The sequence below is a fragment of the Cebidichthys violaceus genome, unplaced genomic scaffold (genome assembly GCF_023349555.1).
Source record: "Cebidichthys violaceus isolate CVI_PGR_0920_01 unplaced genomic scaffold, fCebVio1.0.p SCAF_6, whole genome shotgun sequence".
Taxonomy (NCBI): domain Eukaryota; kingdom Metazoa; phylum Chordata; class Actinopteri; order Perciformes; family Stichaeidae; genus Cebidichthys; species Cebidichthys violaceus.
The window spans coordinates 18,203,997-18,225,237 of record NW_027176816.1 but is presented as its reverse complement, the minus strand read 5'-3'; the positions used below and the strand labels follow the sequence as shown (position 1 = coordinate 18,225,237).

At 43.6% G+C, this 21,241-nt stretch overlaps 1 protein-coding gene across 2 annotated transcripts; it reads right to left on the bottom strand.

The window, feature by feature from the left end:
• Nucleotides 1–277: 277 nt before the first annotated feature.
• Nucleotides 278–20,784, bottom strand: tti1 (TELO2 interacting protein 1). Of its 2 annotated transcripts, XM_068733604.1 has the most exons (14): nt 20,644–20,784; nt 19,086–19,850; nt 17,318–17,655; nt 16,948–17,224; nt 15,646–15,823; nt 13,971–14,263; nt 11,695–12,111; nt 10,744–10,903; nt 10,269–10,436; nt 9,996–10,147; nt 9,219–9,359; nt 8,164–8,368; nt 1,864–1,951; nt 278–933 (listed from the first exon to the last, which is right to left on the bottom strand). In XM_068733604.1, exons 2-14 carry the CDS (start codon nt 19,809–19,811, stop codon nt 726–728), a joined length of 3,351 nt encoding a protein of 1,116 aa, XP_068589705.1. In that variant the 5' UTR covers nt 19,812–19,850; nt 20,644–20,784; the 3' UTR covers nt 278–725. The 2 variants fall into 2 exon arrangements, with proteins under 2 accessions (XP_068589705.1, XP_068589706.1); XM_068733605.1 differs by lacking the exons at nt 278–933; nt 1,864–1,951 and having other exon boundaries at nt 8,254–8,368; nt 9,206–9,359.
• Between the last annotated feature and the right edge of the window lie 457 nt (nt 20,785–21,241).

Sequence of the window (21,241 nt, the reverse complement as noted above, 5' to 3'; positions counted from 1 at the left end):
GAGCTCCCTCTGGAGCCACAAAAGGCTTTATAGAGCTTTCTTCACATATTCAGCAGTACTCTCCAAGACCTGTCAGCAGCCTTTGATGCGGAAAATCGGTGAAGTTCCCCGTTAAGGACTTTAAAGCAAAAAGATCATCAATCTGGCCAGACATTTGAGCTTCTCCGTACTTCGTGCTAAAGACACGTTTTAAGTGACACTTAAAGAGGCTCCAGCCTTTTCTTCAAGTGCTTAACGCTTGACTGCAACATGACAAAGTATTTTTGAATAGTAGTAGTTGAGTACTTGATTATTTTAATTAAGAATGTTTCAGGGTCACAAAAAAAAGCGTTCTATCTGGGTCAACCAGCCAGGTTAATCCGTATAAAAGTCCCAGAACAATAACATAAAACATGACATTTGCATATGTATATGTCTGTATCTTCACATGGAATGAAAAACATCTGCACTGTGCCTGCATGTCTCCTAATGTAGAAGAGCTGAAGTGTTCCTGGTTTCTACTCCTGCAGCAGGAGAGGCAACTGCAGCAGATATGCTCCATTGATATTTTTCGCTGCTTATCAGAGCTGTGTAGAGCATGAAGGTTATCGCAGCGCTATCTTGATGGCCGTCTTTTTCGGCACAATTGTCAGATATTTTTCTTCCAGTGAACTGACTTGTTTGAGTTCGAGGTTCAATAGGCCGTCCGTGTGAGGCACGGGTCGATCACATCAATCGCTAGCTCATTAGCTGGTCGCCTCGGCGACCAAGCCGAACTCCTCCCTCAGCAGCTTCAGCACGTTGTCGGAGTACTCGTCCCTCGGTCGGCCCATTCCGCTCAGACGCACAGGCTGGAGGTCCGGGTGTGGCGGGACGTAGGAGGAGGGGCAGTGCAGCTCGTTTAGGGTAAACCAGAAGGCATCCGGATCCACCTGGATCAAGTGTTGGAAAACGCTGTGGAGACGAATGGAAGAGGATTATCTCTGGGCTATAATATAGATATATAAATATACTAAAACACCTTCCTGTAATCCAAAATGACCATACATTTAAGTACGCATACACATATAGAGAGAGGAACCCTGGCTCCTCCCTCACCGCCGCACAGCTGACCGATCACGTTGCGAAGCGGGCGTGAGCTTTGGATCATCGGCCCAAAAAAATCCCTCTCCAGAACCAAATCGTCGTAACAAAGACACACTTAGGAATCGGTCTTTGCTTTTCTTTTTAATTACGGTGCGTGTGTTGCTTCCCACAGCGATAACATACACAGTCTAATACAGAAACAATGACAGAATGACATTCCCAACAGATGACCTGCGTATTCATGACGCCCACAGGAACGCTGTAGGTTTACTACGAGCTGCCTCGAGCAGCAAGTCAATCAATCAGTGTACGGTCGTGAATTGACCTCCACCCGGGAACATGAATTATATAGTGAACCATTCCGCATAGAATAAATTTCTTTGTGTCCTTTACAGCACTCACATATTTGATGTGTGCATTTTAAATGTATCGCACGGCTTACAGACACTTAAATATGCAAAGCTACTTTAAAGTGTACTCAGCAGAACGTTCAGCACCATGGACGGCCAACAGTAAGAAGCTCATCCAGGCGTCTGGGTTTCTCATGTCAAAGAAGCTCGTCTGTGTCTTAAGTAGAGCTGAAAGCGTACGCTGATTAATCAATCACCAGAACACGTATTGATAAACATTTATTTGAACTACTTTATATACCGTTGGGTAACTTAATCTATAACAATAAAACACGTGATTGTTTTATACGTAATAAATCAGCGGAGTATCTACAGCAGTCAAACAAATGTAGTGAAGTAAAAAGTGTAACGTATGGCATTAGATGGAAGGACTTGGATAAGGGCTCACCTCCGGCCGGCCTCCTGCAGTCTGATTGGTTGTCTACAGCTCAGGTAGGGCAGGCAGGCCTCACAAACGGCATCCAGGTCGACCTCACCTGAGAAACCCAAACACAGCATGATACACTTAAGTCATCAGAAGGTAAATATAATCATATCAGGAAACAATCGCCCACTATCAATATCAACTTCATATACCCAAAAAGAAATAGATCTCTATGGAGAGAAATAGATCTTTCCTGGACTCTACCTTTTCTAAGTCCTAATGAGCTGAGAGAAACTGCTGAGATGGCCGAGAAAAAAAAATCTCACAGCAGGTCGTTTCCACATCTCTGGATTCCCCCCCCCCCCCCTTTGAGGAGTGGATGTGTGTGAAAATGGCTACCTTTTCTCGTTCTTTATCTATACCTTTTGTAGCCTTGCCAGCTCCTGCTCCCTCCATCCACATGACTTCTTTCCACTCTTTCATCTCCTCTTCCTCTCTCTCTCTCTCTCTCCCCCTCCTTCCTTCCTTCCTTCCCAGCAGACATTTAGCGATTCCCTAAGCTGCGAACTGGGCTGCCTTTCAAGCCTCATTTCAAAACACGTCTCTCTCTCTCTCTCTCTCTCCCTTCCCCGCTCACCCTGTTTGCCGATTCAACCCACACTCGGCTTGAGCCGGGCCTGCTCGCTGCGCGTCGAGAATAAAAGCAGCGGTGCACATTTCAGACTTAAACGCGATTATTCGGCGGCCGCTTTCATCCCCCCTTTTCTTCCTCTTGTTTCTGGTGCGGCACTCGTAGCCTGTAGTCTTTTGTGGAATCAAGGTGCTCGGAGGGAAGCGGAGAAGTGAGAAATACTTAAAGAGGAAGTGGGCCAGGTGCTGTTGAGATTTTCTGGTAAATGAATCACGGGGTGGAATTGGAGCTGAAGCTGGAACTGCGGGGCTGGAAAGCATTATTTGCTTCAGTCAATCTGTGTTTCTGTCTTTCTCTCCCTGTGACTGAGGCTCGGTAATTGGCTTGCTGCAGGCGTCCCAGAGGTAAGCTGTAGCCAGAAATCGGTATTCACATGAGTAAAGGCTGCAGCCGCTGACTGTTTCTCTCCTGCTCTTTCGCATTCCCTCCATCTCAGACTTCTGATATGGAGCCCCAGAAAAAAAGAATTAAAAAAGAATACACGGGGATCTTTAATGACATTTTTCTTTATAACTTAAATACATTCCAGCCATATGAAGGTTGCAGCTAAAACCTTTGAAGTGAGCTAATAAATGTAGTGGTCATGCAATGGATAGAGGTTGCTTTTCCACAATTTAAAGCTGCGCTGTTCTGGGAGACCTCTTCATGCACCAAACGGCAAAATCACCGCATGCAGTTGCGAGAGCAGAAGAAAACCCCTCAATGACCCTTGAAGACTTCCCATTCTGACGCTAATTAAATGCTGGTATCATGTAGAGACTCTTGACAAGCAAAGCCTGTACATAGAGAGACACAGAGTGCACTTATTAACCCCAAAGGGGAACTTGTTAAGCTATAAACCGTCTCCTCCACAGCAGCCAGTGAGCGGCCCGTCCACACAGAGGTTGGCTCTGCGTCCGCTCCTCTCTACACATCACTGGGTACGTGGTTAATGGTCTACATGTCAACATGTAGCGAAACAACCATCACAGAGCAGAAACGGCCATTAAACTGAGGAACTCTGAGACTCCAATAATAAAAAAAATATATATTCTTCCTTCGGTAACACCGCAATTCATCTGGGAGCAACTGTAAAACAACCTTTACTAGGTGCGACTCTACATCTGCAGCTTTCGCGCCAAAAAAAAAAACCAAAAAAAAAAAAAAACAATCAGCTACTCCACACGTTTATTGGCACTGACACACTGCATGACACGATAACGTGTCATAATAAACACAGAGATAATAAACATCAAGCGCATATTACGGCTAAACCGGTGGTAGTTATCCGCCGCCGTGGAGCGTTTCTGTAAAGCGGACCCATGTTTTAAACTTTAAATGTCATTCCCTCAGTAGATCATGAATAATTATTTTTAATCGTCAGACTGCTCACGTTTTCCCCCATTTTAGCGATGCCACCGACTTCCCTGACCTCTGCAAATACTCATATAGTGATGCAAATGATGGCCAAAACTACAAAAATAAAAGCCACGTTGAAATAAAGCATAATTATCCTTTAATAAGAAAATAATTGTTGTAGGCCCAATACGCATACAGTACTATCTTAGAAGACGCTAGCAGCGCACTTCTTTTTTTTTTTTTTTTTTTTTGTCTTTTGTTAGAGTATTTGATGTATCGATTGCTGTCGGGGTGTAAAAAGAATTTCAACCAATATAACTAAAATAAATCACCCACTCGTGCTTTGAATAAAAAAATAGAATCAAGACAGAACCGGAAAAGTAAGACAGAGATCAACGCTATAACAGCATCATTACCGCTGAGTTAGCAACATGATGGCGGAAATATGTTAATTTCCATGATGAATCATAGTATAAAACACAGTTTAACAAGCAGGCAATAATGCAGAGCAGCCACACAGTTAAGGTGCAGAGACTCTCATAAAGTTTATAAGACGTCGGAGGAAGTATGACGAGGGACAGAGGAAGGGCATCCTGATATTCTAACGACTTGTAAAGAAGAATATTAAAGACGGACCAAAATATTGAGTGTCTAAAAGTAAACTTTAGGGCACAAAATCTGGCAGTGAATGTTCACAAAGTTAACCGTGGTCGACTGCACTAACTAAAACTGTTTCCAGTTAATTGACTGTTTCATTGTCCTACTGTAACGACCACACAGCTAATAGAAGGACACATTTTAACAGACGCAACCTGAAGTTTTTGGTGGCAGAACAAAAACTAGACACGGTGTGAGGTCATCGCCTGTAAGTTACTGTAACACCGACTTACAGCAAAACCATACGGCAAGGTTAAAACTCAAAGCTGCAGTGAAACATTTACTGTTTGAGTCCATAGTCGTATATTTTGTATACATTTACACTTTGGTGTGATTATTTCAATGGTAAAATAAATTTTGTCTCTCAGAAATAATAATAATTCAGTCGTGATTGTCTTTATCCTGATTTTGTTTGCAATACTGTGTTATTAACATCAAAGCGAGAACCCGGTGTGGCGTACCGAACCAAACTGTGAGCTGAATGTCTCATTACGCTGGTGATGGCTGCAGAGCTCGGTTCATGTCTTCTCTCATGTGGGAACCTGGGAGGAGCTGACAGAGACGGAACGAGCCCAAGGAACGTTGTTCCAGGAGAAGCGGTCGACCTAAAAGGGCTACTATACATGTATGTTCTTTATGACTACATGTACATTGTGTTATGATGGAAAGGTAAGCGCTATAACATCAAATGTAAGTGGGACTATTAGTGTAATGAACATAATCCTGGCTGTGTGACAGACAACCTCATTCTAGACGCATGGAAAGACTTTTTGATATTATTGCGAGAGCTGAATTCATATTCTTAGCACAAAGTCCAACCCGTTTTCGGTAGAAGCCAGGGGTTCTCCCTTGTCAACGTTTCGGCGTTTTTTGCAATTTCCGTGGATAGGAATTCAAGGAGCAGCCCGCAGGAGGAGCTGGTAAACGTTGCTGGGGAGAACGAATTCTGAACTACCCTACTTTGTTGAATATTTTGAACTTGGAAGAAGTTTTAAATTGAAGCAACCTTCGCAAGCCTGGCACGTTGCCACGGTTACACTGTTTTTTGAGGTAAGTGTGAATACTTAGATTCAACTTAAACTAAGACGCTTCATTCGGTTTATATTTGTACCGGCACCACAGAGGGACGTTCCACATGATCCGACGCCGACACAGTTCTCTCTATTATTGGAGATGGGTGCAGATTCGTGGTTTTTCTCACCTTTTCTTTTTTTTTTAACGGAAGAGACGGATTACTGCAGTTTACAGTACCAGGGCCTTGTTGTGGCGACAACAGTTCAGAATAAGCGTCACGTAACAAATAGTAGACAGATCATACACCCATGACCAGCTGTTTAAACTGTAAATAGTATTTTTTTTGAATAAATTACTTGGAAATCTAGGTTTTTTTCCCCTCCCATTTGTGTCCAATTTGGAATTCCCCATGCACCGCAGTACTGACACGGCTAACTCCACTGTTGGCCTGAAGAGCACCGCGGACAGCCGTGCTGTCACAGAGGTGGCTACCTTTTCATTCTTCACCGATGAGCTGCAGCAGGAGGGGGCAACATGTGTGAGGTTCACGCCATTGCCAACTTTGGTTGACCAGACTGGAGATACCACTACTCCACTACTCAAATCCCTTAACGTCTGGGCCATCCCCTCAAGAATCATAGCCACTTCTTTGCTTCAAAAACAAAAATAATGACCCCTATGATTCAGCTGTATTAAAACATCTTTGCTGCTCGAACCCCACCAACCACTTCATGCGTACTCACTGTCCTTAGGAAGTACAAGTGATTGCGATTACCACTTAAGGAATGAAAAGAGCATTTTTCCCTGTAACGTTTTCAATCACTGATTGCAATTACCCCTTCCTAGTTTGAAAAAAACACGTATGCACTCACACGTTGCAGACATAAGTAAACCCACCAAAATAGAGATGAAAAGAAGCCCCGCATCGCATTAACATGCTTCTGGTTTCACTACAAGTACTGCGTTTCCTCTCGAGTATTCAGCAGTGTCGGAAAAGCAGAGCAACCTGAACCCAGCGCGACTGTGACGGAGACGCAGCTGCTTAATGAACATGAGGATTGATGAAAAATGAGACAAGCAGCTCATAATTATATCATCTTAACACACTGGCACTGAGCCCCCCCCGGGCCACTTTGGATGAACATTTTTGTGCCAAGCACAAAATACACAACAACAAAAAAAAAAAAACATATTGGAGTAAATTAATGAAATGTTCTCCTTTCCTGTAGCTTCTTGATTTGCTGATGGCTGTGCAGATTTAATAACGCGCGTTGCTTTTGCTTGCGGTGAGCTGGAGCTCGAGGGAGAAGCGTTGCTCGCGGCGGTTATCGAGAGTGCAGCTGAGGATTCAGCAGCATCCCGTCGGCTCAGTCGGCTACGGTCTGTATGTTCAAAGTCATCATTAAAACATGTTGGATTCAAGCGCTGCCACAGCCTGAAGGCCTTTTAAGTTACGACGCTCCATTGAGAGTTTTGGGATTCAGTGGAATTGGCGTGTGTACTTGCCGCAAACTGCAACGCATGGGATGTGCTGGGATGTAAAGCTGCACCATCAACAAAGGAAGGTTAATAAATCAATGCTGATCTGAAAGCACGTCGAGCGTCGTGAAGGCCGCTGCCTCGTCCCAAATACAAGAGAGACAGACACCAAAAAGAACATGTCTGTAACGTATCAATAAATAAACGGAAGTTATCTGAATCAAATTTTTATAATGCAACACTGGAATGTGTCTTTAGTTCTTCGTCGTAAGACAGAGCAGGAAAATTAAGATACACAAACTCCTGGCTGGTTTTCACTCTTATACAAGACTGCCACCTGGTGGTAAAGAAAAGCCACTACGCTCTGTTTGTGTTTGAGCATCTTTGACAGAGTTTTGGGAAATGAAGTGTCCATATTGAGAGGATGCAGAGAAGCTTAAACGTCCATCCATTTCAATATAAAGTCATCAAAATGAATGCTATATTTTAAAAGAATAACCCCAAATGACTATTTGTGGAGAGTTATGACATGGAACTATTTGTTAGCAAACCACAGCCAAGTGCAATCCCAAAGTTTCACTCTGGACAGAGTTGGGCAATTTGTTTCCCCCTGATCTAGTCTTAATGATGGGCAACCATATCCCATGCACAAACACAAAAATAGCATTCATCTTCCTCTTCTTCAACCTTACGCTCAGAAAGAAAGCAAATATTTGCTTCCAAAAATTGCAAACTATTCCTTTAACAATGCTGCCGTTAGAAAGAGATTAGCATGAACCTCATTGCACGTCGACTGTTTCTTGTTAATGGCTTGACTGAGCACAATTTTCTTCTGGTAATTCATCAGATGCTCTCATTATACAACACACTTTGGTAAATATAACATAATTACACAAGAGAAATGATCAGTAATATTGCAAATTGAGGATGGTCTCGCTTAAATGGGCTTAATGTTGCACTAACCATTAAGAAACCTGCCCTATCAGAGTTAAGATCAACCACAATCAAGTGCTCTATGTCCACTTGTTATCCTGGTATGATCATGGTCGTACTCTGGGTCATACCGCGTGCAGCACCGGGGTGAGGATGATGTACGCTGTGAAACCTGTGTTGTTTGTGTGGCATGCGTTTTTCTATTCCCTCACCCAGATCCAGCCTCTGGCACAGTGAGCCCAGCCCCTGCAGCACAGCCAGCTGCAGCTTGTAGGCCAGGGTGTGCGTGTAGACGGGTCCGGCCTTGGCGCTGACCGGAGCCTGCCGCACCAGCGAGGAGCTCAGCTTGGGCAGAACCTCTTTGGACACCCTCCTCCTCAGGAAGTCGCCGCACGTTTCACCCATCGTGCACAGCACCTGGCAGAGAGACGCGTCATGTAAAGTACGTACGCAGAGAGTTGCTACAATGAAATAAAATGTCCCGTTAATTCATCCACCCTTCGTCATAAAAGTCTAGCATTACACTGTATTATCCCCTGGATGAACCATTGTATTTACCCAAAAGCTGCCACATTGCTGATGACCGTAGCCGAGTCTGACAGCAGCCAGCGACGAGTAAATGACAAATTTACAAAGCAGTTATGTCCGATTCTGTCAGTTCATCAGTGAAAATATGAGAGAAAGATATAAAAACGGGTCCAACCGAAGACAGGTTTTGACAAGCAGACTAATCCACAGTGACAGCAGAATCAATTGACACCTGTACTTTGAGAAATGATCAGACGCGAGTGTGATCTTCACCCATCAGGGAACAAGGCAGAGGGATATTTTCATCCTCTGCGATTCTCTGAAATAGTTTGACTGGGATGACAATTTAATGACTTTCCTGTCTTGTTTGGTTTACAATGTTTTGAAAAAAAATGTTTCGCAGAATTACAAACAACGAAATAGCCTGCCAAAAGGAACCATTATGGCCATTTCATACTGAAGTTAGACTACACTTGTGCCTAAAAAGCACAGCTTCTGATTGTCAATATACATGTTATTTGAATTTAGTCAATAATGGAGCCAGACCTGCTCAGTTGCTGCACGTGATCTACACAAACATGTGCGAAATATAATGTAATACAACATTAAACAGTTACCTCATGTACTTTTTCACAATATCAAGCAGCATACGTTTTCAATGAACAATCTCCAGGAAAAGGTGTTTTTACCACTTGTTACTACGACTAAGCAAATGGAAAGACAGACTTGTTTTAGGTACCCTGAAGGCCCGGAGGACTGCTAAAGGGTCATCGGCTGTGAGTCTCTGTAGGAGGGCGGGCCAGCAGCGATGGGCCATAGGCAGCAACTCGTTCTCCCTCTCACTCAGCACACACACGCACAGCTCCAGCACGTCCAACACCTGAGGACAAAGACACGCAGCACACCCGTTGCTACGGATCTTCTGGAAGACTGGAACAACAACAACACGCACATCTGGACAGGTAGCTGTTAGGTGATGCAACACAACCTCTGTAAGGCATAAGGGAGGTCAAAAGATCCGTAGTAACAATATTTAAGAAATAATGGGTTTTCTATAGTGCAGCTTGCCTGTTTCAGCTGAACTTAAAAGTGAATTTTATCAATACTGTTTTGGCAATGGAGTCTTGTGGCATTGAAGAGAGCATGAATACGTTTCAGTTCAGTTCGTCTGACGGTGGGATGAAGCAGTGAAAATATTCTAAATAGAGCTCTCACTTCAACAGATTTTCTTTCAGGTGGCTAAAATGCGCTTTGCTGCTGCCCCCGTCTATAATGAAGTTAAAGTGGTTTCTAGCAAGCCTTAGTACGAACTGAACTATGTATTATAGACTAAATACTGTATTAGATCTTCATGGTGGTATCATGTGTGGCTGGGAGATTTTTAACACCAACACAAAGCCATCAGTGGTAGAGGCAAAACTCTTTCTCCAGCACTTAAAATAGCTTCCATTACAATAGTGAACAAGCCTCACCAAGATTAGTATCACCTAAACCAACTTGACACTGGAGACACTACCTTGAGTCGGAGCCTGAGACTAGGGTCGGACAGCAGGTGAATGCAGCGCTCCATGACATCTTTAGTGATGCTGAGGTGGGCGGGAAGCTCTGCTTTCGCATCAGGACCACCGATATCTTCGACATCCTCACAGTCTGTGGGAGCTGGGACTTCTGCAGGGACAGTGATGGTGATCATTGCTATTCCCGCGACTGATAACTTCCATCTAATATGACAACAATATGAAACCTCCACTACAACTACTGTTGTAATACAGACACCACACTGTATTACCAAGGTCTTCGGTGTCGTCCTCCTCTATTCCTATGCCCTCTGCCAGCTCTTTCTGTTTGCGGAGATCCAGCAGGAACTGGCGGATGTCGAGGACTTCATTGGGAGCGGAGGTGCGTTTGGGTCTGGCAGACTCACGGGTCCTACCACAACTGGAGGGGAACCACCTCGCTAAAAAGGAAGAACAACAACAAGAGCAGGTTGGGTTAGTGACGCAGTGAAGTGAGGCAAAAGCGTTAATATGCAAGATCCTTTTTCCTTTATTTTGTCTTGCACTTCCTCTTAGAGATCACCTGTAAATGACCCTCAAATGTTTCGACTATAACTGACTTGAATGCTTAGGTACAGTGTGGTATATGGTGTGGTACAAGTACGGTGTGGGTTTTGTAGTGTCGCGTACGCAATGTACTAAATTCATCCTTTTTCACCCACACCACGTGTGATGAATGAGTTGTTGACGTCACTTCTGAAACCTCACCCAGCGCCTTCATGAGCGCGTGCAGCAGAGAGCAGAAGAGCGCGGCCTTGTGGTCGTAGCTGAGATCCAGAGCCGTCAGCACATCCTGAACGATGTCCCCGACCAGAGGCAGCAGGCTGCAGTCGGAGTGAGTCAACATCACCGTCAACACCCGGGGAGCCTGGCCAACGAGACGGGAACACGATGAAGCACACGCTCAACGCTAAACCCGAGCAGACCCGCTCATAGTGTTCACCCGGGGCATGAGCCAGAGGCGTGGACTCGTGACTTGGACTAGAATCAAACTCGAGTTATCAACGTCTAGAAGCTGGACTTGACAAAAATTGGACTCAACTTTAACACCAATGACTTGTGACCTCATGTGACCTCATGACCTTTTGACTTGGAATGACTTGTTATGCCTACGCAAGCCGAAAAGATTTTTAAAAAAAAGTGTGTCACACTTTGAATTCATTGTATAAACCGATGATACTATAATTATAAGAAAATTAAATAAAAAATAAAATGAATCGCCAAGCACAAATTTTAAATATTGTTGTTACCGTTTTGTAAATTGAACATCTTTGTGTTTTGGACTTTAGGTCTGACAGAACATATTCATTGCATTATTTTGTGACATTCGATAGACTAAACAATGAATCAGTTAAACAAAAAAAAGACAAATTGATAATTAACAATTGTTAGTTGCCGCACCACTAATATGCACAACCATATCCGCTCATGAAATATCACAATGTATTTTGATAAAACTATAACATCCACTAACTTATCCTACATTTTCTGGTTATATTTCTACTTTTAAAGGATAATATCATCTTACTGAACTTCCTGCTCACACCACTTCCTGTCTTAAATGATCTTAAAATGTTGGCTCTCTTTCCTTCGTTTTTATTTCCCCTCCTTCTCCAGTGCTGCCCTGCAGTCTAACACACCAAACCGTGTCAACGTTACCTGTGGGTGCTGGCTGAGCCTCTGCAGGTTCAGAGACACGTCGTTGAGCAGGTAGTCGGAGTTCTCGTTGATCAGCTCCTTCAGGGAGTGGTAGCCACAGGCCTTACTGATGTCCCACATGGAGCCCAGCGCCGCCTGGCTGACCAGCAGCGTCTCCTCCCCGGCTTTCTCCAGTACGGGATACAGCGATGTCATCAACATGGGCCTGAAGTCCCGTCCCAGTGCCTGAGCGAAGCAGGCGACGCCCTCGAGCTGGATGCACAGCTGCCAGATGTTGCTGTTGAGCTGGTGGATTGCGGAGGTCGACGACGAGGAAGAAGGGGAGCCGAATGAAGAGGGAATCACTTGGAGAGAGTTTGCTTTGGTGTTGCTGACATTATTGTTGGATATGGAGAGGAGTCCTGCTGGGCTGAGTAGCTACAGAAGGACAAAAGACAAATGTCACTATATCACCTCATATAGCTCTCTTGATAATGTTAACCTGTGTGATGCAGTTGGCTGATTGCAAAGTGAGGGATTAAGTCGCAAAAAAAATATTTCATCCAAGAATCTTAAAAGGTACCCTGTGGATTATTTTGACCACTATGAGCGCTGTGGAGCAGTGCTTTTGAGACACAATTCACAGTCCTGACAAAGATTATTTTTGAGGTGGTAGTAAAGTGCCTAAAGATAACACCTAAAGAACACCGCTAGCAAGCAGACATGGATGCTAAAAAAACCTCTCTACTGATGATTTTTGAGGAAGAAAAAGGATTAAACTAATGCATTATGGTGATAAACAGGGAATGTCTACAAAGAAAGAAATCCACAGGGTACCTTAATTTGAAAAAAAACACATCAGATGGCCAAAACAGCGATATCACCATCTTCCAACATTGAATACATTGATAAAATATTCACAGCCTCTATTGACTCATAAAAGACCATTTGTTTGACTTTCCTGTACACAATGAATGTAGCTCACATCAGTCATCAGTAACTTGCTGTTTGCCTGCTAAACACTGATGTCAGCATTTACAGCTAACCGCCTGTAGTTTCTAGTGTTCATGTATCTATTCTAAAATGCTTTTTTACTAGTTTGATTTGAGGGAGAACCCCACAGCAGTGGCCAAACCTTCCCTCTAACGAGACTAGAAGCCCTCTGGGCACATGTTTTAGCTGACAAAAGAGAAACTGAAAGTTTATCTACAAAGAACATAACGACGCCAATGTTTCCAGGCCTCTGTTGGCCTTGAAAGTTTAGAGCAGTCACTTGAATCCTGGATCCCTCCGTTAGGCCCGTTTAGGCATAACTGCACACGGCCACATGGTGAGCGAAGTGTGGATGTCTTTCTTTGTTCGGAGCGGAGTGATCCGATCAAAACTTAAGTGCAGAAAGAGTTGAGCAATACGGGCTGAGGATCGGGATCGGAGCTACAGAGGACTGTTGGCTCCACACTCACACCTCCCTCACCTGTCTTTAGATGCAGGAGGAGGGAGAGAAGAAAGGGAAACTTTCTAGCTACTATAATGCACAATCAGTGAAGTGTGGTTTCATATGCCTGGTGTGGCTAGCTTGTCCCCCCAAAGTCTCATTTGATTTTTGATTTTTTTTGCAAGCCATTACATAAGCTAAAAATGTTCCAACTTCCTTTGCATTGGCACTTTAAAAGTGACGAGGGTGAGATGAGAAGATTAAACCACTCTTTTGTCTCTGCGCTAAATATGAAGCTGCAGTTTTTCTTAGCTTAGCGTGAAGACTGGAAACAGGAGGAAACAGCTAACCTGGCTCCGTCTAAAGGTTAAAACATCCTCCTGGAGTGACTTCCTGGCCTTCTTGGAGCCTCGTCTTCAGCGGAGACTCCAGCAAGTCACTTGCATGACTGTGTTTTTACATTGTGATTTTTGTATGGATTGAACAAAACAAACACAAAGTGATAGCTAGTGAGCTTTAGAGGGGCTGGTCGGCAGACTTTCTTACCTTTGGACAGAACCAGGCTAGCTGTGTACCCACAGCTCCTGCTCTTTATGCTAAGCTAAGCCAATTGCCTACTGGCTGTGGTTTCTAACTTATGCTAGATCATATTACTAGTGAAAAATCAACAGGCTACAAGACATCTTCAATGGATGCCGGTGATATGAACCTACAAACTGACACCAGACACAAATCAAATTAACGTTTTCAGTGCCCCAATGTTAAAGTAAAGCTTCAACCAGTCATACGTATTCTTCCAGTTCCCAGTGCTATTTAAGGACAACTACGTCACGAGCGCTCGAGCGACACTCGGCGGCCTCACCTGCTGGTCCTGTCGGTCTCTCTCCGTCTCCTCGCTGACGGTAATCAAGTGCCAGTTGTGCAGGCTGGTGTACTCCTCCATGACGGACACCACCGCCACTTTAAGGTCCTCCCGGCTGACAGAGCGTCCCCGAACTTCACTCTCCAGACCGTGACCCTCTGTTGCCACGGCGATGCCTGCTGCGCCCCTGACAATCTCATTCAGCACCATGGCCGCCTGCTTTCTGTACGCCGACGACTGCTGGTACAGGTCCAGGAAGTGATCCGTCAGCAGGTAAATGTTGCCGTAGTAACCTAAAGATAGACAGAGGGAAAGTTACTTATATTTTCGGGGAGGAGAGCTGTCACACAAAATACTAAATGTAAACCAAGAGATTCTGTTACAGATTCAGATTTGACTCACAAAATAAAACAATTAAAATGTGACGCATTCTTATTCATTATTAGAAATAAAAAGCTCCGCCTTGAACAGAACTTAGAAACATTTAAGTACATTGTGCTGATAATGCCTCTCCTTCAGTTGAAGTACCGTATTTTCCGCACTATAAGGCGCACTTAAAAGCCTTTAATTTTCTCAAAAAACGACAGTGCGCCTTGTAATCCGGAGCGCCTTATATGTGGATCAATTGGTTAATTGGTTGATCCATACTGGTTGTACACGGCGCTCTGTCAAAATGTTTCAGTACGACTGGTAAACTACAAAGCCGCACCGCTTGCAGCATTACGGCTACCGTAGTCAGGGGCGTCGCCGAAGTAATAGCGGTAAACACCGGTACTGTGCTGTAGTAGCTTCTATTCTATGCGCCTTATAATCCGGTGCGCCTTATAGTGCGGAAAATACGGTAAACATTAGAATGCAGGACTTTTACTGTGCGGTATCAACAGTTGTACTATTAATCATTAGTTTTAATTATTAATTGTTTAAAGTGCTTCTTCTAGCACTGCCAGTCCCAACAGTCCCAGTTAGAGAACGGGTGAATAGTAAAGCAAGACAATGTTTGCCTGGGAACACACACACACACACACACACACACACACACACACACACACACACACACACACACACACACACACACACACACACACACACACACACACACACACACACACACACACACACACACACACACGCACACACACGCTGGGTTTACTCAGTCAGAAACATTGATGAAATACAATTAGCAGAGGTGATTTACAGATAGGCCTATTGGTCGTTTACTTCGAAATGACCACTGCAACTTTAAAGTAGAGCAGTGATTTAGTTAGAAGAGGTATTTTGCTGGCGGTAAAGCTATAGATTAGTGTTGCAAAACACAATTTGAGGTGCCGCACAGAGCGCTGTGTGCTTGTTTATTCAAAGTTATTAATATTAAACATGTTGCGTGTCCAAATTGCACCAAATTCGACAAAGCACCTCATGGGGTCCCCATGAATAAGAGCTACCACCTCTATTGATTAGTCGACTAATCGCTCCTTTTGGTCTCTCTAGACTTTCTCACAAGATTTAAAGTCTAGTGTTCGGCGACTAAGAATTTCTTTGCCAGAGGAACGCTCTACCAGCAATGCACCCACCACGTGTGATATGTGGAGAACACACACAGACAGACGGGTTCCTTGTTAATGACGTGCGTACTGTACGTCATTTGCCTTAAGGTCACGTCAAACAGCACTTGTACCTAATGTTCGACAGATCTCCATGAGCGCAGAGAAGATCTTCTCATCCGTGAAGTAGAGAAAATGCTTCCTCTGCGTGTGAGCAGCGCAGGGATCCGGAGAGCCCGGGCTCGTCTCTATGGTAGCAGCGTGACTCCTTTCCTCCACAATGCGGACATCCATCACATCCAGCTCCAGCACCTGTGAAGGCAAACAAATGACAAAGCTTGATTTGTATTCCCACAGCAGGTTTGACAACTTGATCTTGGCTGTGTGACGCGAGTTTTATCAAACAAAGACACGACTGTACAAACACACGATATGTCATTTTCTGCCGATCGAAACTATAACAAAAGAGGAAGTTTGGCGACGTCTCGAAGTAGCATAAGGATAAGGGGAGTTGTTGTCTTCTTCACCACTGACATCACAGTCAGCTTCTCCGGGAGACAAATTATCTTCTATTATTTTTAGCTATTATATATATATATATAGCTAAAAGACGAACTAAGATCCTATAAGTGTATTGTAAAAATGTGTCTTAAAACTAGATAAAAACGCTGATGATGCCCACAGGGGATGTGACGCCACTGACAGGCGGCCAAATGAAACTGACCTTGATAAAAATGATTTCTCTAGGTTTGAAAATTGTTGGAAACATCCGGGATAATGTAAGTACACAACTCAACAGAATATATGACATACTAGGTCTAGTCCTTTTTAGAGATTTGAATATGGAAAGGTTACGTAATAAACCTTTAACTCCACTTGTCAACCGCTAAAATGCTCAAACGCTGTATGTTGTACACATTTATATTCTATAATAAACATAATTATTAACAATGAATGTCATATTGTCTTATATGACCACTCTCGTATGGATTTTTAATTATACTGGTTGGTGTACAACATTGTATTTAACTTGCATTTTTAATCTTTGGTGCAGGTTTACTACAAAATAAACTACATTGTGAGTGTATGAAAACATGTCATCTACCAAATATTCATGCATAAATGTATTGTAAATTTGCGATACTAAACTAGTTTACACAAGAAATAGAGGCCTCTAGCTTCACAGCGGTATACTGGCATCAGAGAAGCAGCAGTGTGTGCCAGCGCTGACGGGAGAACACACACTGCTGCCCCGTGTTGCGGAGCCAATGTGGGTTTGTTTACTCCCTACGCATGTAAACATGTTCTAGAAGAAGCCTGAAATACAAGCAGGAACCTGAAAATGAGCTTATGTCCCCTTCAACAACAGTAATGAAGCCATGTTCCTTCCTGATTCCCATTCAAACAGAATATGAAGTATGATCTGACAGATTTACCTGCATCAAGGCTTTGGAAATCCTCTCGAGGTGCGCGGCCGAGTTCAGCACCACGGAGACCAGTGGTCCCAGGACTTTCAGATAACCCAGGAACACGTTGAGGACAAACAGCTTCTTCTGGTCGTCGGAGGTCCTCATCAGTCTGGGCAGGGAGGTGGCCAGAGAGTGGAGATTCTCTGAAAGCACATCAGTGAAGGTCTGCGCACTGCTGCTGCTGCTGCTTTTACTGGTACGGCTCTGAGTCCTCTGTGATACCTCTCTGAGAACAACTTCACACCTAGAGGAGGAGACGGGACAGGAGAGAAGGTTCATTTTGCCATCAAGTAGTCTGGGATTTAGCATCGTCTCCTCACAAAGGTGCAAATCAAACCTCTTTCTGACTCTGGGCTCCTCGTCATTGACTGCTCCCACCAGCGCTTCCAGTAGCGGCCCCACACACTCTCCCAGTGACTGGCTACACCTGGCCAGCAGGTGGTCGTCCAGCTCCAGCATCTCTAGTCGAACCCTCCAGTGCTGGTGAGACGAGGTGCAGGAGATGATCTTCCCCAGGAGCACGGACAGTTTCCCCGCCGTGCTCTTCACCCACGCTGGTGTCCGGTGGACCATCAGCTGTGCGATCCTCCCCAGGTCGGCTGAGGGAGTCTTGCTGGACTCGCCGGCCTGAATCTGGTCGTCTTCCATGACGAGCCCCACAGTCCTGGACCAAACCTGAATGACAAGTGAAAAGAGAGGATTGTGCAGTTTGAAGAAATCATTGCATTACATTTGTACAAGGATATAATCACTGTTTCATAGTTGTTTGTGCTCTTTTATATGTGGTTAGTTTGCCATCAACTTGCACCTACTGTACAACCTGTTATCCAGGTTATTAGAGTTTTCAATGCAAATCTATACACAGATCAGTATACTCTATACATTTTGCTAGGCATGATGAGCTTTTTTTTTTGCATTTTTCTGTGTCCTGGCAGTAATTTCATGGCAGGACAATTTTCAAATTCAACTTGATGAAGAAACACACAAAGGTTTAAGTCAACCGATACGAGGATGCTTTCTGTAAATGTCAAACAATTACACTCAATAACATGAATACTGCATTTTACCTTAAATGTTGTATTATGTCAGCGTGGAAAAGCCTCTGAAACCGCATACAGTCTATCAAGGGACACTCACTTTCCACTGGTGTATTATATAATATAAAGTATATATATATATATATATATATATATATATATATATATATATATATATATATATATATATATATATATATAGTGTGATGATCAACTAAACATTAACTGACAGAAAGTTCATCTAAAATATCGATAAATTGTTTTAGATTTACTAATCTAAAACTCCAAACATTCATTTAATGTATCTTATCAAATTTGCAGATTTTCTCTGGATTATTATCCGAATATTCAAAATGTCAGATAAAAAGAGTAATTCGAAGACGACACCTTGGGTCCCAGCAACTTCTGATGGGCATTTCTGTTCTTATCATCTGATCAATTAACAAGGGGAATAATCAACACATTCATCGATAATACTTTAGGTTGTAATTAGTGATTATTATTGTCTCAGCCAGGAGAATCATGCGATCGCTTGTCTATGTGTGTCCGTCTGTCCACAGCTAATCTCGCATTCTGCCGCAGAAGACTGCGTGATATTTTGTACGGCCAATTATTAAAGATTTCTGTGCCTAAAATGGGGGGAAAACAGTTTGCCCACTTTTATTATTTTGGACGGTGTGTTTGGCAACCAGTACACACACTGCTTTACATCGCCGCCACTCAGCAGCTGCCATTTTTGCATGAAAATGGACTTAAATAGACAAATAATCGATTACCAAAAACTTGCAGATGACGACTAATCTGTTAATACATTAATCTTTGCAGCTCTAAGAATAATCCTTAGCCGCAGTTTTAATAATATAAAATAGAAATTGTAACAAACTTGTTGTGGAATGCAGTCACAATACACACAGCGTAATATAGGAATGGACGCAAACCTGACAGACGTCAACAGTGACAGAATGAATAACTTGTAACAAGTTCTGCAGTAGTTCAAAGATTTGAGGATTGCTTTGCTGTACTGCATCATCACATCAGGAGCTATGAACTAACACGGAGATACGTTACCTTGATGGCCCTGATTGTGACTGCGTGGCCTTGTCTCAGATCTCCTGTAATGATCCTGGCTACAGCCACAGTGATGCCAGGTAGGAATGAAGCCATGGTGGCGCCCATCGTGCGTCTCTCCTCTGAGGATGGGATCACATGCTCCTGAGTGCAGTCACACTGCAGAGTGAGCGCCTGGAGGCACTTCAACGCTGCTGCCTGTACATCTCGAGATTTCTCCTTCTCTGCTAAGGCCAGCAGCAACGATATGGCAGCTCCCAGCCCGGGCAGCATAACTGGTTCAAAGAGTTTGAAGACTATATCACCGTAAGCAGCATGAAGCAGCGCGTCCAGGCACCTCAACACAGCCAATTTCAGCTCCTCTGACGTGTCTGCAGGTTTCCCAGGATCGGTCGGCGAGCAGAGGCAGAGGCAGAGCTCCGAGAGGAGGTCGCGGAGGGTCTCCCAGCTCTGGACGCAAGTGTCCTCGAGGACGTGGCTCATGGCCTCAGCCACAGCCTGCACCAGTTTTTCATTCTTGGGCCCGGGGACTTTGAGGACGAAGCGAAGAGGGAAGAGGACGTACTCTTGGAGCTGCTGCAGTGTGGCATCGTCGACTTCCTTCAACTGGCCGCTCAGCGTCTCCACGTTGGTCACAGTGGGCGCCCGGGTGAGGAGGACACAGGCCGGGCGCAGGTAGGCAAACGCGATCTTGGGATCACTGATCTGAGCCATGATCGAAGGCATGTCGGCAGGGGAACACTTTAGTGAAGGGGTGCTGAAGAACTGGGAGATGCAAGAATAAGATGAAGAAAACTCAAGACTTTTCAAGTACTGTAGGAGACAATGAAATGAATGTATTCTTATAGATACAATGTTTTACATTTTGACTGTGAGATTGAATCTGTAATGGCCACTTGCCATGTTGGCCAGTAACTTTTTATGAGATATTTAAAGTATGAGGAGGGATTTTATCAAATGTATCACAATTTTTCAACACTGGCACTGAACATATTCTTGACCTATCTGCCCTGGGCAGGAAAACTAAAAACTTGATTGTATTTACAAAAAACGATTTATCAGAGAGACAATTTTTAAGAAAATAAACTATTATGTCTGTTGACACTCCCCTCTGGCATTTCTTACTCATGAGGTTTAATCTTAAACTGCTTCATCCCTCCTGCTTCCTAAATGTCAACAAAGTTAAAGGAGGTTGTCCATAGTAATATTACTGGTTGTGGTCATGCTGGTGTTTTATGTTGTTGTATTGCCCCAGACTCCTCCCTGACATTTTGGAGCTAACGTTAAGTTTGTTGTAGCAACTAGTATTGAGCTAGCTACTGTATGGGCAACGCTGTTTTGAGGGCTTATTATTATCAACCAAGCGCCCATTGTGACAACGTTGAAATTGTATTTAAGATAACACTGTCTATGCAGTAGCAGCAGAACATCTTACGTTAAACTTATAGCATCGTTGTAACGTTAAGTTAGTCTAAGTTATCGGCTAGCTAGCTGACAACATCGAGCATGCTGCTGAAGCTGCACTGCGGGTTTTGGCGTCAACGGACAGGTAGCCTACCTTCACATTGGTAGTATTAAGTGGACCCGCTGTGCAGCAATGCGTCTATAGAAGAAGTTTCATTTTAAATAGAAAAAAATACAACAACACAACACTGATAAAGTTGCTGAACACTAGCTCGAGGTAACGTCATGATTCTGCGTCGACGGCGCACGTTCGACGTAAAGCGGAATAAGACTTCCGGATTTGGAGATTTATCTTCAAAATAAAAGAACATAACGTTTAACAGCGAAAAAGAAAAACCTTCAAGACAATGCTTTTTCATCGTAGAAATCCTGTAAGGTAAATGAAGAATTGTGACATTAAATTGAATATTTAAGTAGTGGTGTCACACTTAAATCATAAAACAGAAATCCCAATCGTTTTATCACAGAGAATAGGGATTTCTTTCTTCAAACAAGCTACCATATGAAATACAGTCTTATGAAAAATAATTATCAGAATACCTTCAGACACTAGTTCAACACTATGAAGCTGCATTTGTAACTGTGTTCCGTCATTAGTCGTCAGAACCATAGACATACATAAACGTATGTCTATGGTTAGAGGGTAAGAACCATCCAATGTCTGAAAACATTTGTTTTATTTTGAAAGAAAC

What these genes read in the sequence shown, in the direction of transcription:
- tti1 (XM_068733604.1), bottom strand. Translation starts at nt 19,811, where the DNA reads ATGCCTTCGATCATGGCTCAGATCAGTGATCCCAAGATCGCGTTTGCC. An exon ending in GGACGACACCGAAGACCTTG is followed by an intron (nt 10,148 to 10,268) that starts GTAATACAGTGT and finishes CTGTCCCTGCAG; the next exon opens with AAGTCCCAGCTCCCACAGAC. An exon ending in GTCTCAGGCTCCGACTCAAG is followed by an intron (nt 9,360 to 9,995) that starts GTAGTGTCTCCA and finishes CTTTGTCCTCAG; the next exon opens with GTGTTGGACGTGCTGGAGCT.